This window comes from Gavialis gangeticus, unplaced genomic scaffold (assembly GCF_001723915.1).
Source record: "Gavialis gangeticus isolate Ggan-Ray unplaced genomic scaffold, GavGan_comp1, whole genome shotgun sequence".
NCBI lineage: Eukaryota > Metazoa > Chordata > Crocodylia > Gavialidae > Gavialis > Gavialis gangeticus.
Genome location: NW_017728992.1, coordinates 10,226,031 through 10,244,240, shown reverse-complemented (window position 1 = coordinate 10,244,240; position 18,210 = coordinate 10,226,031). Strand labels below are relative to the sequence as shown.

The 18,210-nt window shown below is 42.5% G+C and overlaps 1 protein-coding gene across 1 annotated transcript in view; it reads left to right on the top strand.

Moving 5' to 3' along the window:
• CUNH7orf72 (chromosome unknown C7orf72 homolog) overlaps positions 1 to 18,210 on the top strand; it is a 45,094-nt gene that overhangs the window by 9,023 nt on the left and 17,861 nt on the right. The window contains exons 3-7 of the mRNA XM_019518378.1: positions 334 to 407; positions 2,620 to 2,758; positions 8,208 to 8,275; positions 8,939 to 8,980; positions 10,038 to 10,145. Of these exons, the coding sequence (XP_019373923.1) occupies positions 334 to 407; positions 2,620 to 2,758; positions 8,208 to 8,275; positions 8,939 to 8,980; positions 10,038 to 10,145 (431 nt within the window). The remainder of the gene's footprint in view (positions 1 to 333; positions 408 to 2,619; positions 2,759 to 8,207; positions 8,276 to 8,938; positions 8,981 to 10,037; positions 10,146 to 18,210) is intronic.

The following is an 18,210-nucleotide window of genomic DNA, read 5'->3' as shown; positions in this document are numbered from 1 at the left end:
GATAGCAGTATTTCTAAAAGAAGATGATCCTTATTCTTCTACATTGTCATTGAACCCATTGACTTTTTCTGTTCACATATTTAAAGTTACTTACATGCTTAAGTCCATTGTTGGAGTGGAACACAAGAGTAGAAGTTTGCCTTTTGAGAAAAGAGTGTAAAATTGCTTATTCCATATTTTGATACAAAGGACAAATTCAACTTCCACCAGAACAGACCTCTCAGCTCATCTCCCCTCTGCCCCCCAAAAATCAAAGTTTTGTGTGGGTTTGCGGCATTGCATTAACTATTTTTTGCACTCTACCATATGAGTACCACAGTATATTTTCTATAGAAATCAAGTGACCCTTCTGCAAATTGGAGAGAAGAAAAAGCAAGGGACTATTTCTATCGCTCAAGTACCCAAAGGTAAAAACTCTTTTTCATGAAGAGATTATTTTACTTCATTTTCATCGTCTGCCTTTATGCAGCTTTCAGGAGTTGTACATTTAAGTGGGGGAGTGCAGTTCAGCAAAACTAAACTACTAGGGTTGGGAGGAGTCTCTCATTCTGTACCAGAACAAGATCGGTTCTGAATGGCAGCTGTCTTTCAATCTATGTCATAATACCTATTTCCTTCAGTGCCAATTATGGGACAGTTTTATTGCATATAATTCTAGACTGCTTATTTCCCTTAAAACAAAATAAGCATATTTGTTTCTCCCATCATTTGTGTTTGTCACAGAATGGTCTCTTTCCATCCATTTTTTGCTGTTAAAAAAATCAAAGAATTTAAAAGAAGGATCCATTTTGATCATGGTTTTATTTTAATATGAAAAAGCAATAATTTATGGTTCAGCGTCTATGTGTGGGTAATAGTGATTTCAATATTTATTACACTAGGAGTTACTTTATCCACATACATTAGAAATTCTTAAGTGTCCTCCAGCTTTGTTAAGAACTTTCTTCCCTGGAATGTGAATAGCGTTATTTTTACTGAAAATAGGGTGTTTCTACATGAGACACTTTACTCGAGAATAGATGCTTACTGTGCAGTAATTGGCTCTAATTATGAGTAAATTTGCTACCTGTAAATACAAGTAGCAAATTTACTCTCGATTACTTACTGTGCAGTAGTGCACATGTAGATGCCTGACCAGGAACACATTTGCTTCTGGGCAGCAGGGGGCAGGAGATTCCAAACCTTCCAAAACTTCTACCAGCTTTCCCCCAAAAAAGTCACACCCCAAGAGGGCTTTTGAACCCCTGAAGTGAGAAGTACCAGGGACTTTTAATATGACACTGCAGGGCACTAAGGTTTGCCTGCTGCTTTAAGGGCAGAAACTGCCTAGAGAGAGGGCCCTACGAGCCAGGCAGAACCCCCACAGGTGCAGGTTACTATGGCAGCAGGCTAATGAGGGAATTAGCATGGACCTGCACCCAGTCAGCTGACCAGAAGGCGGCAGGGCCCTGGGCGCACACAAGCTCCAGGGCTGGGACTGAAGGCAGTTTGTGTTGTTGCTTGTAATCTGGTAGACAGCTGAGGTTATAGGGTAAGGAGGAGGCCTCATAGGAGCACAGTGGAGAGCCCAGCACCAGAGAGGGCACAGCAACAGGGGCTGCGGAGAGCCCAGCGCCAAAGAGGGTGTGGTGACAGGGGCTGCGGAGAGCCCAGCACCAGGGAAAGCGTGTAAACAGAGGCCAAGGGTCCAGTCATGACAGGAGGCCAAGCTAGACTAAGGCCTCAGAGGGACAATGTTTGAATTCCACCTGTGAGGCATGGGGCATGGTAAAGGGTCAGTTTTGGAGCCATGCATCTAGCCCATAAGGCTCAGGGTGTCTCAAGAGGCATGGACTTTGAGTAAGTCCCAGCAAGAGATCCAAGGGCAGCAGGATTTAGTGGGTTCTGCAGGACCATGACCACGCAGTCTCGTGGGGAGCCTCCCAATTTACTATTTCAAATAGTAAGACATGGCAGGAGAGATTAGAAGGCACCCACAGGGTGAAGCTGGCTTGGTTACAAGGCCCCAAAGACATCAGGGTCCTAAAGACATCACGGCTGTCTCTAAAAAACCTTACGGCAGACGCATGTATTTCAGAGAGATATTGTAGCTAAATAGTTAACATTTGTCACTGTCATCTCAGTATTGTGTTCTGCTCCCAGGCTTTGCCCCTTAATTCCTACATACCATTAGCCATCTCTTTGGCCCTTATTTCATCTAAATGAGAGAGGTGTAGTGTTTGCTACTGGAAAGGGTAGCACCTTATTAAGACTAACTGCAGAAGAGGTTGAATTAGAAGATCTCCTGGCTCCATCAAATCCTCCTCCCCAGGAGTAAAGGGTTATATAGTAAGATAAGGATGACCCTTTTTGCTTGCTTCCACACCTCTCAGTGTTCTCTGGGGGCACTCATCTGTACAGATCATTCTCTTTCCCTGATCCTTGAGAAATAAACCACATTTCTTGTGCCATCATGTTAGCAGACTGTTAGGAGTTCCATTACAAAATTCAATCCATATACAGAAGGTGCATTTTAATCCCCTAGCTATTGATATCATTCTGTACGCTAGCTGTAAATGTCAGTCTATATACGATCTATAATTATTGTGTTAAAACATTTTTCTTTTCTTAATGGTCTAGAGCATATGAAGAAGTTCCCTGGGATAATATGTTACAGCCCAAAATCCCACCTCCAGAATCAACAGTAGAAAAGATGGCTGATCCCATCTCACCATGTTTTACAATTAGGAGATATTATCCTGTGCCAGATATAAGCCAAGTCAGTATACTTTTTATGACAGTTTGTGGGGTTTCTTGTATACTAATGAGACAGCACAAATTACAGTACCTAGGACATATGTATCCATATGTTTTAATTAGAGGTAGCTCCAAACCATGACCAAATCTCCAGTAGTTTGGAAAATTTGGATCTTGATCCCAGCTTTATAGTTTAAAACTGTCTTTTGTTTCAGGGCTTCATTTCTAACAAACAAAAGATTTAGTAAATGTAGTTGCATGCTGGAAGAGCCATTTATTGCAAATCCAGTGCTCACTGAGGCCAATGAGAGTGTTTTCATCAAAGCTAGTCAGATTTTTATTCAGTTTTATTTTGTTTTTTTATTCAGTAACAAGTTCATAAAAAGATGTTTCCACTAACATTTTCCATTCCAAAATGGAGACAGTATCTATATGATGGACAATAAAGATGCGTCATGCTCAGATGCTCATCTGTAAGTCTGAGTTGTGTGACCATGTTATCTCTTTCAAGATGCATCCCAGGCTTACCTCATGATGTGAGGAAACAATTGCATCAAAAGACCCCTCTGGCTGTGGTCCATAGCAGTAGTCTAATTGTGATATCCACCCTTCAGGGCATATGAGAAAATCCAACAACAGTTCCCATGAACTACCAGGGTTCTAAATATATAGAACTTGTCTCAGTGACTCAGGAGGCCTTTTCCAATCTTGTGTCCCTACATTAGCATCTTGTTTTTCAAAGAAAAAGCAAAAATTTTCACAGAACATAGGTACCTCCTTGGAACAATCTGTTTGACAAATGCCCAGTTTTCCATTAAAAATAATTTTGACAGAAAATCTTTGACCAGTCCTACTTCTGTTGATTTCAGCATACACCGGACTGGGGCCATTGACTTCTCTCTCCTATATTTTTATAGGACAAGATATTTTAGAAATAAAATTTATAACATAATATTGAAAACATTTTTCCCTTAGCTGAGTATAAGAGAGTTAGTGAGGTAGGGTTAGATGGTTCAGGCTATTAATTTTGAAATATAGAGACTTCTGCCTCTGTTACCTCTTTAAATGGGGCTCAGGTTGGTGAAAGAAAGTGTTGCTAATTGATAAGTACTCTGTAGCCTGCCTGACTTGGGTTGGTGGTTCCCATTTAGTTTCCTATAGAGAAAAGTTCTCATTAAAAAATGCTGTTACAGGTAATGGTAATGGGCACCTTTGGTAGCCATTTTAACAGGTGAAGAATTGAGTGAGTATGATGATTGCACTATTATCTCATCCCTCCAAAAAGTTGATGGGCAGGATGAGAAATTTCCTTCCTCAGCTCCCAGCACCGCTGCCAATCCTCCCCCACACTCCCCTGCCTAGCTCCCCCGCTGGGAAGAGCCCAGTGCCGCCCTTGGTCCCAGCCTGTAGCGGAGCCTCCCTTTACCCCACACACAGGTCTGGGGGTACATGCCTCCTGCGGGGGTGTGCACAGCGGCAGGAGCTTCCCCCTCTGCCCAATGAGCTGCTCACAGCTCTGTCCTGTGCCCTGCCCTGTCTGGGCAGCACCTGCCTGTGCCTTCGTCCCACTCCCTCCCTCACCACAGGTGCCTCGATCTGCCCCCTGTCATGCCCCTTCCCCCACGCAGACTTACCAGCTAGATGCTGCTCTTCTAGCTGCTGGGCTGGCCATATGCATCCTGTGGCTGTGCATGTGCACGCAGCATTTATCAGCAACTTTATCGGCCACGTCAGCCAAAAAAAGCTGATTACTGATAATGTCAATGTTCCTTTATTGGTGTTGATATGATATGGACCGATGCATCGGTGCACCTCTGTTAATTAATACTGTGTTTGTTGAATGTAATTATTTACTTTAACATCATATTTTCTCATATACAACACACTTTTTTTCCCAGAGCAAGCTGATGGAAACTGCAGTGAGCATACTGCTCAGTGGGCACATCTACACAAGACTCTTACTGCACAGTAGCCTAATAACACTGCAGAGTTGCATGCCAATTAAAAAAATGTTAATACGCTACTGTGCAGTGTTATAAGCTACTAAACAGTAAGTATAAAAAAACAAAACCATGTGCCAGCACTAGTATGCTGTAGTACAAGATACCGTGCATTGAATTAGTACTTGGTTAACCAAATGCTAAACGTAATGTGTAGTAACTAGGGTGTATTAATGAATGTGTAGACACCCCCAGTGTGCAGGAAACTGAGGCTAGGTACAGACATTCAAAAAACCTGAGGGGGAATCAATTAAACCTTTGGAGGTTTCTGTAAGGTTAGTTCAGGAGTGAATAGAACACACATTCATCCTGTGGTTGCAGGGGGCATGCAGGCTGCTGCAGTGGCTGAGTCCAGCAGGTTGAAGGTGCTCCTGCCTGCTAGAGAATGCCAAGATTGGTTGCCATGTCTATGCAACTGAAGCCTCAATTCCTCCCCACAACTCATGCCTGGCTGCAGCTGACAGTTCACCCCAGGCAGGAGGCAGGGCTGGGGACAGAGGCTTTGCTGGCTCAGCTCTGACAGCTCGGGGGTGGGGCACACTGAGAGCTCAGCTAGAGAAGCAGAGCTGGGGGTGAGTGCTAACACAGCTCCCTGTGAGGGGGATTAGCAGGGGCTCCAAAGGTGCCTGGGATACCAGCAGAGGGCACCTAACATGAATCAATAGGGGATCTGGTACAGAAATTTGCACTGGTATAACCTAAATTAGTTAAGTTTTTGCAGGCACATTGATCCAGATCTATCTTAAACTGGGTTCCACCATTTTTTAAATCAGTCTGTGTGTGATGCACTTCTGTTCTGTTATGGGTATAGACTAATTTTTTGTCACTTATACCAATTTATGTGTAATGTCCAGGGATCCTGGTTTTCGCTGTTTGAAAATCCCAAATTCTCTGATAAAATGCAAATTCTCTGATTAAAAAACCCCAAATCTATGTTTTTCCTCAATTAAAATGAAACATCACTGTATACATAGGTATCAATTGAACGCAATATTTTATTTTTGTTTATATTTACAATTTTAAAGCAATTTGGAAGCCTACCAGTACCTCAATCATTATAATAAAATACATTCTGAATATCTGTTTAGACTATTTATTCAAAGTACCTATTTTGGCACCCCCAGCATGTAAGGAAGGGAGTTGGGAATGGGGAGTGGGGGCACTGGGGGCAGGGGACACATGCCCCTCCAGATTTCTGTCCCACAGTGGGGTGCAGGGCTACAGCCAGGCTGGACCAGCCTCCACGGCCCAGTGGGCAAGACCTGCGTGGTAGGCAGCACTGCGCTGCTATGGCCACCAAGCTGAGACACTCCCATCCAGCCCAGCAGCAGCAGGGGACACAACTCCAGCACTGCTGCTGTGCCTTACCATGGTGGCATGGCCCTCCTGCCTGTGCTGCATTCCACCCCACACATGCACATGACACCCCTGGACTCCACTGTCCCCCCTCAGCCCCAAGCAGCCCCTAGCAGGCTGGAACTCTGCCAGCCTGCAAGGAGAAACCCACAGTTTCCCAGTTTTTCTCCTTTAAAGGATAAAAATCTATGTTTTTCCTCAACAAATGGAAAACCCAGATTCCTGGTAATGTCTGTACCTGGCCCAAGAAATATGATGAGAACAATTTCTGCCATTTATAGGCAAAAGTAAAAGTAAAATTTGCACCTGACTCAGAAGGAGCAGAAAAATCGTTCTTTGGCTCCCTGGCTTCTGCTACTCAGTTACTTACTACAAGGAAAGATCTTTTTTTCCCTTCATTCTGCCTTTCAAAAACAAGGTGTGTATTATATACTGGGGCACATTGTATGTGAGAAAATATGGTAGTTAAAAGTGTTTTATGACTACTGCTGTCACCCTCTAAACAATAACTGAGGACAGATAAAGCTGTTTCTTATAGCAAATCCCCTCTATTTTTTTGAGGAAAGGAGGAAAAGAAACACTGTTCAGTTTGAAAAGTTCCAGTGTGTTAAGAACCTCATTGGCTTTTCATTAAATGTAATCATTTCTTTTCAAAAAGGTTAAACACTGTAACCTTTGTCTAGTTTCCAGACTTTCCTGTTTCTACTAAGCCTCGTTATTGATATTTTGAAAAGTAAGGCTCTGTCCTGCAAATGGGCCAGTCTTTATCTTTGAGCATATCCAAGTGCAGGATCAGTGCATAAGTATATCAAGCTAACTTAATTAAGATAGTCCTTGTGTCAAGGAGTAGTTGTCATGGATCGTGCACCTTTCAAGGGAAGCTCTTCCTGAAGACTCCTCAAGAAGCAGCTTTATTCAATCTTTCTCCTTCAGGGCCCCTGCCCTTGTGTGGCTTTTCAAGGTGTGGGCCTTCAACTTGACACTGGTTCCTCTCTGGCTTCCCCAGTGATTTGTAGCACGCCCATTGCAAAGACATCCTTCTTTTTGGTCAGTCCTGGGATTACCAAGTCCCAAAAATACAGCAAAGGCTCTCCAGGTACTTTGGGACTCCCCAAAAAGATGCCTTTATTTACTCTCCCTCCTTCAGGATCCCCTGAAGCTGACCTTGGTGTGATTTTTCAAGGGGCAAGCTTCTGCTTTTGAGATACAGGCTTTTCTCTGGCGCTGACTTTCCTGGTGATCCATAGCAGTCTTGCCTCAAAGAGCTCTCCTTCTTCTTGGTTAGCTCCTGGAAAAATCTGATGATTGGCAGTCCTATTACCCTAGAAGAACTTGGCTGTCTTTTTGACCCATTTAATTCAGGCTGGCTGGAAACACCTGGAAAGCTGCCCCTGGAACACAGCAATCCTATGATGTCTGGAGGCCCAGGGTCACCAAATGCTAGAGAAAATGCAAAGGGTATGATGATACTTTCCCCTGTACCTAAGACTACTTTATCAGCAATCCGTAGTGCCCTCACTTCAAAGAGCTCTTTTTTTTGGTCAACTCCCAAGAAGGCAAGGTAGACTTGTCTCAAGGTAGGTTTTCTTCAAAGAAGTGGGGGCAGGGTGTCAGCATCCCAAGTAGTACAGCAGACAGCTTAACTCCAAACAGTCTTTGTTGTGCCACTGCAGTTCCCACTGTCCTTCCTTGGACCCTACTCTGTCCTTCCTTGGATTACTTCTTTCTTTCCAGCAATCTGCCCTCCCTGGGACTACCCTTCCTCCCCTCAGTTCACTCAGAGCCTCCCTTTCTCTTCTCAGCCCAACCCGTCACCCTTGCAACGAAACTGCCACAAAAGCATAGCAGTTAGCACGGGGACTAACAGTCACCTAATAAAATTAAACATAGTGTCATGTGGAACTAATCGTGGAATAGTCTCTGTAGCTTGCTGTCAGGCCTGGACTGCCATCTCCCTCTGGGGTGAAAAGGGCATCTATAATGTCCTACTTGTGAAACTCTTTGCAGCAATTATGTTCATCAACACTGAGCCCCCCAAAGTGTTTCCCACCAGCCTACAGGCTAAAACTCAGCCCATTTAGCCTCTTTATCACAACAGTCTTATTTTAATTCTAGTCCATTGGAGGCCTCTGGGACAGATTTCAAACAAGATGTTTTACCTCACCGCAGAAGCCAATTGATTTGTAAGTTTCTCTCTGGATACATTTTAACGGTAAATGTCTAAGTCTTTTCAGTACTGTGCTTCTCTTATGAAATGTTCTGTTTATGACATAGTTTTATTTTTCAGATATGAAGTTATATAAATAACATATTTGCTGATCATCTGAGTTCATGGTGACTCCTATACACTTTACAAATATACTGTAACCCAAGATATCACAATATTTTGATTAAAATGTCAGGGTTTTTCAGAAGGGTTAAACAAGAAACCTAGCCTGGGAATGAGCCAACTGTCCCACACCCTTCTCAAGCTTTTTGAACCTCAGTCCCCCTTCCCTCCCCAACAGGTTTTGCCTGGGATGCAAACCTCAACTGTTATGTCCCTGAATCATTCCACAGAATTGACTGAAACACCAGACACCTGAGCTGGGTTTTGGAAAGCTGGGGCTCTACCTGCTAAATTTTGGCAAAAATGTCCAAAAATCCTTTTCTCTTCCTTTCCTATGCATCCTCTCAAAAATCAAAGCTCCGACTTCCCTCTGCCATGCCTGCAAGTCCTCAAAAACCTCTCTCAGTAGCTCCCTTTTTTTTTCCTGTCAGCTGCATAGTCTTCTTAACATAGTAGTCTGTAACTTACTGAGGAAAGAAAGATGCAACTAATTTGTTTTGTATTTTGTTCTTACCAGTGTAAGCCCAAGCTCTCGCACTCAGCACATCCCTTTCTACACGTAAGTAAAGTTTTTTGCTATATCATTCATTTTGCAATTCTGATTTATTTCAGCCTGTTTTTTTTTCCTGCAGGCTTGTAGCTTGACTATAAGATGTGATCTGCTTTTACAGACTTTTTCTTGAGGCAATGGACATATCCACAACCTGGCAGCAAGTTGTCTCTGCAAAGACATTCCCAATCAGGCTCTGCTCACATGCTGCAAGTGCACAAAAAGACTGGTGAAGATGTTCCAGGGACATCACCCCCTGGCTTATCTTGAGATCTCATAATGTCCTACAGCTCCAGTTAAGGCTCTGGTATGGTGCTGGGGCTGGGAGAGACATCCAGCTCCCATCTTCTGCAGCACACCACAGCACATTGGAGTCTTCAAGGGCTCATGATCTAAATAAAATGTGTTTTATTTAGATCATGGTAAACATTACTGTGCAACTGCTTAGAAAACTTTCTAACTCACAGTAAGACTTATTACAATCTAAATAAAACATGTCCTAGTGTAATGTGCTACAGGGTCTTTACAAGTGTATTCCCATGTTTGGAGCATGCAGCTAGGAGCAGAGAGGGGAACTGTTCAGCGCCATCTCTGTTGGGACATGCTGTCATTGTGTGGCTATCCCCAGTGAGTCTAATTGTCCTCTGATTAAGCTGGTGTAATGCAGCAGACATCAGCAGCATTTGTCCTGATTTACAGTACTGTAAACTGAGAATCAGGCTCCTTTTTGTCGTCTTTGCAAACATATCTTACTCTAGCATAGCATAACAGGTACAGACCTAAACAGAAAGGACAGATGTTTCTCACATTATTGACTGCTTCCCTGAAAATCACTATGCATATGTAATTAAGTTATCTTTAATTATATGCTGCTAGTACAGTGTGTATGTGTCTTCATCTTGGGATGTGAGTGGATATAGGATAGTTCGTCTCCATTTTTTTCCTCCTTGTAGATGACTTTAAATAAATAACTGTAATCTTTGAGTGCAGAGTATGGCCCAGCTATCTCAACCAGATGTCTTATGGATAATGTACATGTCTTTGCTTTTCCTTTTTGTTCAAATAGTGGCTGTATTGGTGCTGAGAATTTTGAAGACATAGACAATGCCAGCGTAGATTTGATCACTCTTACCAATGTTCGGACTTCGAAACCTCGCTACACAAGCACCTCCCAGTATGTTGCTTTTATACCTTCCCTTTTTATATGATAACTGTCTGAGAGTTTTTAAGAGTCCAAGGCTCTGTAGAAAAGGGAATAGGATTGTCCCTGTCCTGGATGGAGGTATTTGAAAGATGGGAACTATTGTGTTTGCAAGTGCTTGGAAAAGTTGTTGAAGTCACCAAGGGCTGAGTCGATGAAAGAAGATCCTTTGGCATCAGTGGCCGTGATATCAGGCCTACGCAGATCAATGCAGTTGAGTCAACTTACAGAGCCATTCCAGCTGGTTGTGCAAAATGTAGTCACACAAGCTATTTGTAAGATGAGTAGAGAGTTCTGCAGCAGGATGATCTAGCGTAGTTTGATTAAATTCTATTCTGCATGTTCATGTTGGAGAATTTCACTTACTTGTGGTATACACATAGTTAGGCTATCTATAAATTCATCAGGGAATCCTAGGTCACAAAGCTTGGCATTACTGCTGTTTCAGGCTGAGGCAATGTCACAGTTTTCAGTGGAGCTACACTACTGGAAAAATTGGAGTGACACAGTAGTGAAGCAGATCTTTAACCTAGAAAAAAATTAACTAAGCTGTCGTATTTACCCACCCAGAATCATAAGGCAGGGAGGGATTTTAAGGGTCATCTGGTCTAACCCCCTGTACAAAAACAAGATGTACTGTTCCTAAATCACCCAAGGGCATCGCCTATTCTGACCCTTTTGGAAAACCTACACTGTTCAGCATGTTCTTTGTGGTTTCTTTTCTTCTCGTCAAATTTTATTCTTTTAAGACATCCAAATCAAACTTCCTTTAATGCAACTGTGACTGGAACTGTCTTAATCAGTATTTAATCAGTACACAAGGAAAAATAAAGTTAGGTTGACATCTGCATTTTTATTACAATTTATTTAAAATCATTAATTTAATTACATTAGAAGACTTTTTGTTTTCATTGATTAAAGAAACTCCTAAATATGTTGAAAAATATAGTCTGGTGATTGAGAACCATTAGGACAAGGTTATTCTGTACATATGCATCTCATTGTTGTCCCAACGCTGAACAGTTGCTGGGTATTGCAGGTTAATTTCCTGTGGAGGAAAAAGAAAGAGCCTGAGTATTTTTTTTTTTTTATTTACACTATGCATACCAGTCCTTGAAGAGAGGTAGCCAGATAACATATATATGGATTCTCACCAGTGCTACATTCTTAGGCAGCAAGAGCTGACTGTAATTACAGAGGTCATATTTGTCAGAGACCAGATTGTCCTTCTGTTTGCAACTGCTTCCACAAAACGAAACACATCACAAAATTAACAAGAATACACCATTTCTTCAAAGACCAAACATTGTTTGCATGCTCATAAAAATAACTGTTTACACTGTGTATAACAGCACCTCCTGGTGGCTCCTACTGTGATAATATCGAAGCAGCCTCTAGAAAAGATGATTGGTACATACCAAAACAGATGCAAAAATAGTCAAACGGTAGAAAATGAACATTCCACACATGTTCTATATTATGACTTGGATGCATATGAGTTAGTCCATAAGTATCAAGTCTGATATTTGTCACATTTTTCTCTGAACTAAATACATTTCTTCTGAATGTATTTTAGTATCTGTTAAATCTTTTCTCCCTATTCCCTGAAATCTACCAAAGCAATGCACTGTACTTATGTTATTCCTTTTCTTTTCTTTTTTTTTCCTTTTTTTTTTTTTTTTTGCAGCATTCAATTAATAAAATACATTCGGTATAGAAGTATGCTAAGGAAAAAAGGAGGATGTATGTAGTAATGTAATAAATAATTTAAGATAATGATCTAAGTTCATGTGCTCTTCTCAGCTCTTTGTTGATATCCGTGATGCTAGATTTTCATGCCACATGTTATATTTGTAAGTCTTATAGTATCTGCCCATGTAAAAACTTAATCTTATCATTGGGAGCTATAAAGTATCTATGATAATACCTATGTACTACTGTACCTATGTACTGTACTGTCCATGAGTTACTGGCTATGGCACAGATCTGAAAGAGGGAAAACAAATTATGTTGTTTGCTCTGCAGCTAGGTTCTCAAGGAAGACTTAGGCATAGCTCAGGTGCCTGCTGTGTACTGAAATTCTCAGCTCTGCCTTAGGTTCCCAGTCTACCAACATGTTGCACAGGAGAGTTAGGTGCCTAAAAAACAAGATCCACAAAAATCAGCAGGCTGAGGAGGAAGCTAAAATAATCAGTAGAAATGCTGAGAGGGAAAAGGGTTAAATATTATAAAGCCACACAGGAAAAGAGAAAATAATTCTTTGGTGTAAAGCCTTGAGCACTCAGCTGGGAGATGGAATTGTCAGGGTTGAATTCATGTTCCAGTGAATATTTACCTATTTACATGAAGTGGAACTGTGTCAACAGGAGGGATTAAGAGAAATCTATGCTTGGAAACCCTGCATGCCAGTAGTTAGGACCCTGTCCCAATAAATGAAAGATTTTGGGTTAAAGTTCTTGCTTCAAATCAGGAAAAATGAAATTTTAGTCAGGCATCTTCTGTCTCTTGAGGAGTGCTGTAAGCAGCAGGGTATTGGAGGGAACACTGCCATCTCCTCACACCCATAGCTTTTTGGGGTAGACATGCTCTGTGCTTATCTAAAGGACTAAGCCCAGCAGGTAAAATAGATGGGAGAAGGGCCTAGCTTGTGTGTCCTGATGTCACTTATGCATGAGGTAGATGTAAGCTTTTCTGCACGTGCTCAGAGGCAGAAATGTACCCTTCAGTGGGACTTCACCTCCTGACATTTATGAGTGTGGGACTCTTGGCTCCAGCTAAATGGAGGTTCTGTGAATCCCAGTGACACCTACACTTCAGACTTGGCCAAGAACAGCAGAAGTGGGAACTTAAGTCCTGCTTTTGCTGTAGCTTCATGGCCCCTAGGGAGAGTCCCTAAAAAGATGACTAACATGGGAATCAAGGACCTAACCTCTTTAGACACTTTTGTTAACCCCACTAGATGCATGTCTGTATCTTTGGTTGGCTAATACCTTTCTAAATGTAGTTCTTGTGGTCTGACCCAAGGTCCACTAAGGTTCTCATTTTGGATATTTGGTTTCTGAGTTCCCAGCTTTTGATAACTAATGACTGATGTTAGGGGGGCTGAGAATGCACAACTTCTGGGTAGTTCAGAAAGGACATTTAGTAGATTTCATAAACATTAGGGGCTGGAAGGGACCTTGTGAGATCATCGAATCCAGCCTACCTGCCAGAGACAGGAAGTCTGCAGGGATCAGATGATCCTAGCAAGATAAACTCCAAATGCCTTTTGAATGAGTCCAGAGTAGGTGCTTGCACCACCTCTGTGGGGAGTCTGTTCCAGACCGTGGACACTCGGACTGTAAAGAAGTTTTTCCTTGTATCGAGTCTGAATCAGCCTTCTAGAAGTGTGTGGCTGTTAGACCTAGTTATCCTTTGGAGAGCCCTGATGCACAACTGTTCTCCCAGATCCTGATGTACCCCACCTTATATACTTACAGGCAGCCACCAAGTATATCTTGAGCCTTCTCCTTGCCAGGCTGAAGAGTCCCATGTCCGTCAACCTCTCCTTGTAAGGCTTGCTCTCTTTGATCAAATGGGAGGCTCTCCTCTGGACTCTCTTGAGCTTATCCACATCCCTCCTGAAGTGGGGGGGCCCAAAACTGGATGCAGTACTCCAGCTGCGACCTCACAAGCTTTCAGATATCTTGGCCATAGGGCATGCTATGATGTCTGCCAGCTCTTTTAAGACTCTGGGGTGTAATCTGTCCGGGCCTGCGGACTTATGGATGTCAAGCCTCTCAAGATGTTCTCTCACTTGATCTACGTCAGTTGTGGGCCCATCTCACGTGCCCTGGTTGCTTTGCGTCCTGTCTGACAGTATGACCCCCTTGGGTGGGTAGAAAACTGATGCAAAGTAATCGTTTAGAAGATTGACCTTTTCTTGGGCATCAGATGTCAGTTGCCCCATTTGATCTCACAGGGGGCCAATATCATTAGTGATGTTAGTCTGAAATCAGGCAGAAGGAAGAGCAGGTTGGCACCTTAGGGTGCATATGTACATGCTAACTTTCTGACAGTTAAGTCGACTGAGCTTTTTTAAGTCAACTTAACTGTCACAGTGCACACACCTATGTGGAGCAGAGTCAACTTAAATGCAGCGCAAGATAATACACCTCTGAGGTGTATTATCTTGAATCACATTAGTTAAGTTGACTTAGCTCACAAGATGGCCATCACCATGTCAAGGAACTGTACGTGTGTGGTTTAATGTGGCTTAACTTAAATTGACTTAGTTAAGTCACCTTATTTTAAGTCAATTTAGTATGTGTGTACGTACTCTTAGGGCATCTTTAGACATGTTCCAGGGTAGGGGACCTTTAATTAGAGCAGCTCTTGGGAGCCGCTCTAATTAGAACGCCCACAATGTCTTGTGTATTCAACATCCGTGCTTCAAAATGACAGTGAGGGTGCTTTAACTAAAGCTCATTTGATGAGCTTTAGTTAAAATTGTCCCTCCCACTGTTTTGAAGCATGGGGGTGCTGAATACATGTGATGCTGAGGCTGCTGGAGCATGTTAATTACCGCATGTTGAAGCAGGTGTCAGGCATGTCCAAGAGTGCTGAAGGAGCCGGCCCAAGTCATCATGAGACATCTGGTGAAACTCTTCCAAAACCTGTGGCACTTGGGGGAGGTCCCTGAAGACTGGAAGAGGGCCAATGTGCCCATTTTCAAGGGAGGATGGAGGACCTGGGCAACTAGGCCAATTAGCCTAACTTATCCCAGGGAAATTCCTGGAAAAATTTATCAAGAAGTATATATGTGATATGCTTGCAGAACGTAGGATTTTGAACAACAGCCAGCATGGCCTCATCACAGGCAGGTCTTGTCTTACCAATCTCATCTCCTTCTACGACCAGGTAACTCGCCACCTGGATACAGGAGAGGAGGTTAACACTCTATACCTAGACTTCCAAAAGACCTTTGCTTTGGTATCCCATGATGTTTTCATGGGAAAATTGGAGGATTGTGGATTTAACTGCTCGACAGTCAGGTGTGTAGGAACCTGGCTGTGGGGTTGAACCCAAAGATTTCTAATGAATGGATCTGTGTCATCCTGGCAAGAAGTGGCCAGTGGTGTCCCTCAGGGATCTGTGCTTGGTCCAATGCTTTTCAACATCTTTATCAATGATTCGGATGTAGGGGCAAAGAGCTCACTGGCCACGTTTGCGGATGACACCAAGTTATGGCGGGGGGGCATGGTCATGCTTGAAAATAGGCTGCAGATACAGGCAGACCTAGATAGACTAGCAAGTTGGACAGTGTAAAGTGCTCCATCTGGGGATGAATAATCTCCAACAAACTTACAGGCTCGGTGGTGCCAAACTGACTAGCACCATGACTAAAAGAGACCTACAGGTAATAATAGACCCTAGTATGAACATGAGCTGTCAGTGCGATGCTGTAGCCAGCAGGGAAAACAGTACTCTGGCATGCATCAACCAATGCATCTCAAGCAAAACCAAGGAAGTGCTTCTTCCACTTTACTCGGCATCGGTGAGACTGCAGCTGGAGTACTGCGTCCAGTTCTGGATGCTGCACTTCAACAAGGATGTGGAAAAGCTTGAGAAGGTCCAGAGAAAAGCCACCTATATGATCAAAAACTTGCAAGGCAAGCCATATGAGGAAAGGCTGAGGGACCTGGGTCTCCTCAGCCTAAAAAAGAGAAGGCTGAGAGGGGATTTGGTAGCAACTTACCACTATCAGGGGAATACATCAAGGGCTCGATGAACAACTGTTCACCAGGGCACCCTTGTGGGAAAACCAGGAGTAATGGCCACAAATTCCTGGAAGACCATTTCAGGCTTAACACTAGGAAAAATTTCTTCACTGTTAGGGTGTCCAGACTGTGGAATAAATTCTCTCCAGAGGTGGTACAATCACCTATCCTGGAAATCTTCAAGAGGAGACTCGCTGTGGTCACCTGACCCCAGTTGTCTTTTTTGCCTGATGCAGGGGTGCTGGACCCAATGATCTTGCGAGGTCCCTTTCAGCCCCTTACAATCTATGAATCTATGTGTACAGGTGTCAGAGACTAACTGATTCAGAGAGACATGAGCTTTTGTAGACTACAGCCTACTTTGTCAGATGCTATGAGTGGGCTCACACAAATAAAGTTTTTAAAATAGAGAGGAACCTGTAGTTCTGTGAGTGACATGCTTAACAGTGAGTTCCAGTACCAAGATTTATATATGTGGATCTACAAAGTTAGGGGCCAGGATCCAAAGCACACTAAAGTTGAAGGAAATCTTTTCAATGGCTTTAAGCTATGGATCATGGTTAGGTTGAGAAACAGAAGTTCCTAATCATTTAAATAAGAGCATGGATGCGCATCACTTCTGAAAATAAAACTTCTCATTATGGATATAGATATTTCATGTTAAACGCTGAAGTTAACATTTGGCATTTCAATAGACCATAAACTAGTCACAGGGGCGGGCAATTATTTCAGGCAGAGGGGTGCTTACTGGGTTTTGGCAAGCCATCAAGGGCCGCATGACAGGCAGCCAGGGGAAGATAAACATTAATTTTCTAAATGTTTTAGGGGCCCCACGGGCTGGATAGAATGGCCTGGCAGGCCGCATCCAAACCACGGCCACGTTTTGCCCACCCCTGAATTTTGTTAGTAGTAGTATGTAATACTGTAACAGAAATAATAACAACAACAACATTATTGTTGTTATCACCTCAAAACAGTAAATCCTTAAGGGCAAAGATTACAGGAGAATTTTCTTTCCTTAAATATAATAAGACAAAATCCTGGGGGAAATGCATATAAGAATCCAATAGTTTTGGAGAACACTATAGCAGGGAAGTGTAGTACCACTTATTTATTTGTAGTTTGCATAGAAATATCATGTTATACAAGTAAAAATCAAGCCACAACAGACCTGTTCAAACTTTATTTAATATATCTCAATACACATTCTTTAACAAAATCCCTGTGAGTAGGTGGTGACTTTTCTAGCCATTGTTTATTTTAGGATTTGACATAGCAAAAGAACAGCAGTTTCTGGATTTTGGCATTCAGCTTTCTTGCATGGGGTTAGATTAAGATCTGATACTAAATTAGTGTAAGCTCCATATTACTGTTGGACATAGTAATATTATGAACAAGTCTGTCAGGTAGCAAAACAATGGCATTTTCCCTGAATAATTTAAGACCCTGAAGTTACGACTATTAAATGTGTGATATATTTGGCCACTAGATGTCCTTTGAGTTTGCAAAAGATTCGTAAAATCCAGTAAAGTTGCTGCTGCCTTTTACTGAAAGCAGGAGTTTTGAAAGAGTTTTTAAGGAGATTTGGGATGGTCAAGAGTATTCACCTTTATATATGTTATTCTAGCTTTAAAGGTGGTAGGAAAAAAAGGAGGAAAGAGCTTGATTTGGATTTTGGATGCAGTTTTTCATCAGACACCTCTCCTTAGGACTCAGAACTTTCCATAGCTTTCAGTGAACAAGCAGAGTCTACATTTGAACGGAAACTGGAGGAGGTCTATTTCTATGTAAAAAAAACAAAAAACAAAAAACAAAAAAAAAACCCACATAGAAAGGTCCTCTAAGGCTTGATTGACCTTTGGGCTAGTGTAACTGCAGCAGAGCAGCTTCTGTACCCTATGACACACAAGAAAGTGCTGTGGCTATTCAGACTGTGGTGTAGAAGGTATATCTATAGTGTGGTCCTGGGTATATCACTTCCCTGAGTCACTGTCTACAGAAGCTGCTCTACTTCAGCTAAACTAACCCAAAGGTCAGTGAGGCCTTCATAGATTTCATAGACATTAGGAAGATCGAGTCCAGCCCCCCATCTGAAGGGCAGGAAGTCAGCTGGGGTCAGAGGATCCCAGCAAGATAAGCATCCATTTACTCTTGAAGGTGTTCAATGTAGGTGCTTGAACCACCTCCGATGGCAGGCTGTTCCAGACCTTGGGGGCTCAGACGGTAAAGAAATTCTTCCTTATGTCCAGCCTGAAACGGTCTTGCAGTAGTTTATAACC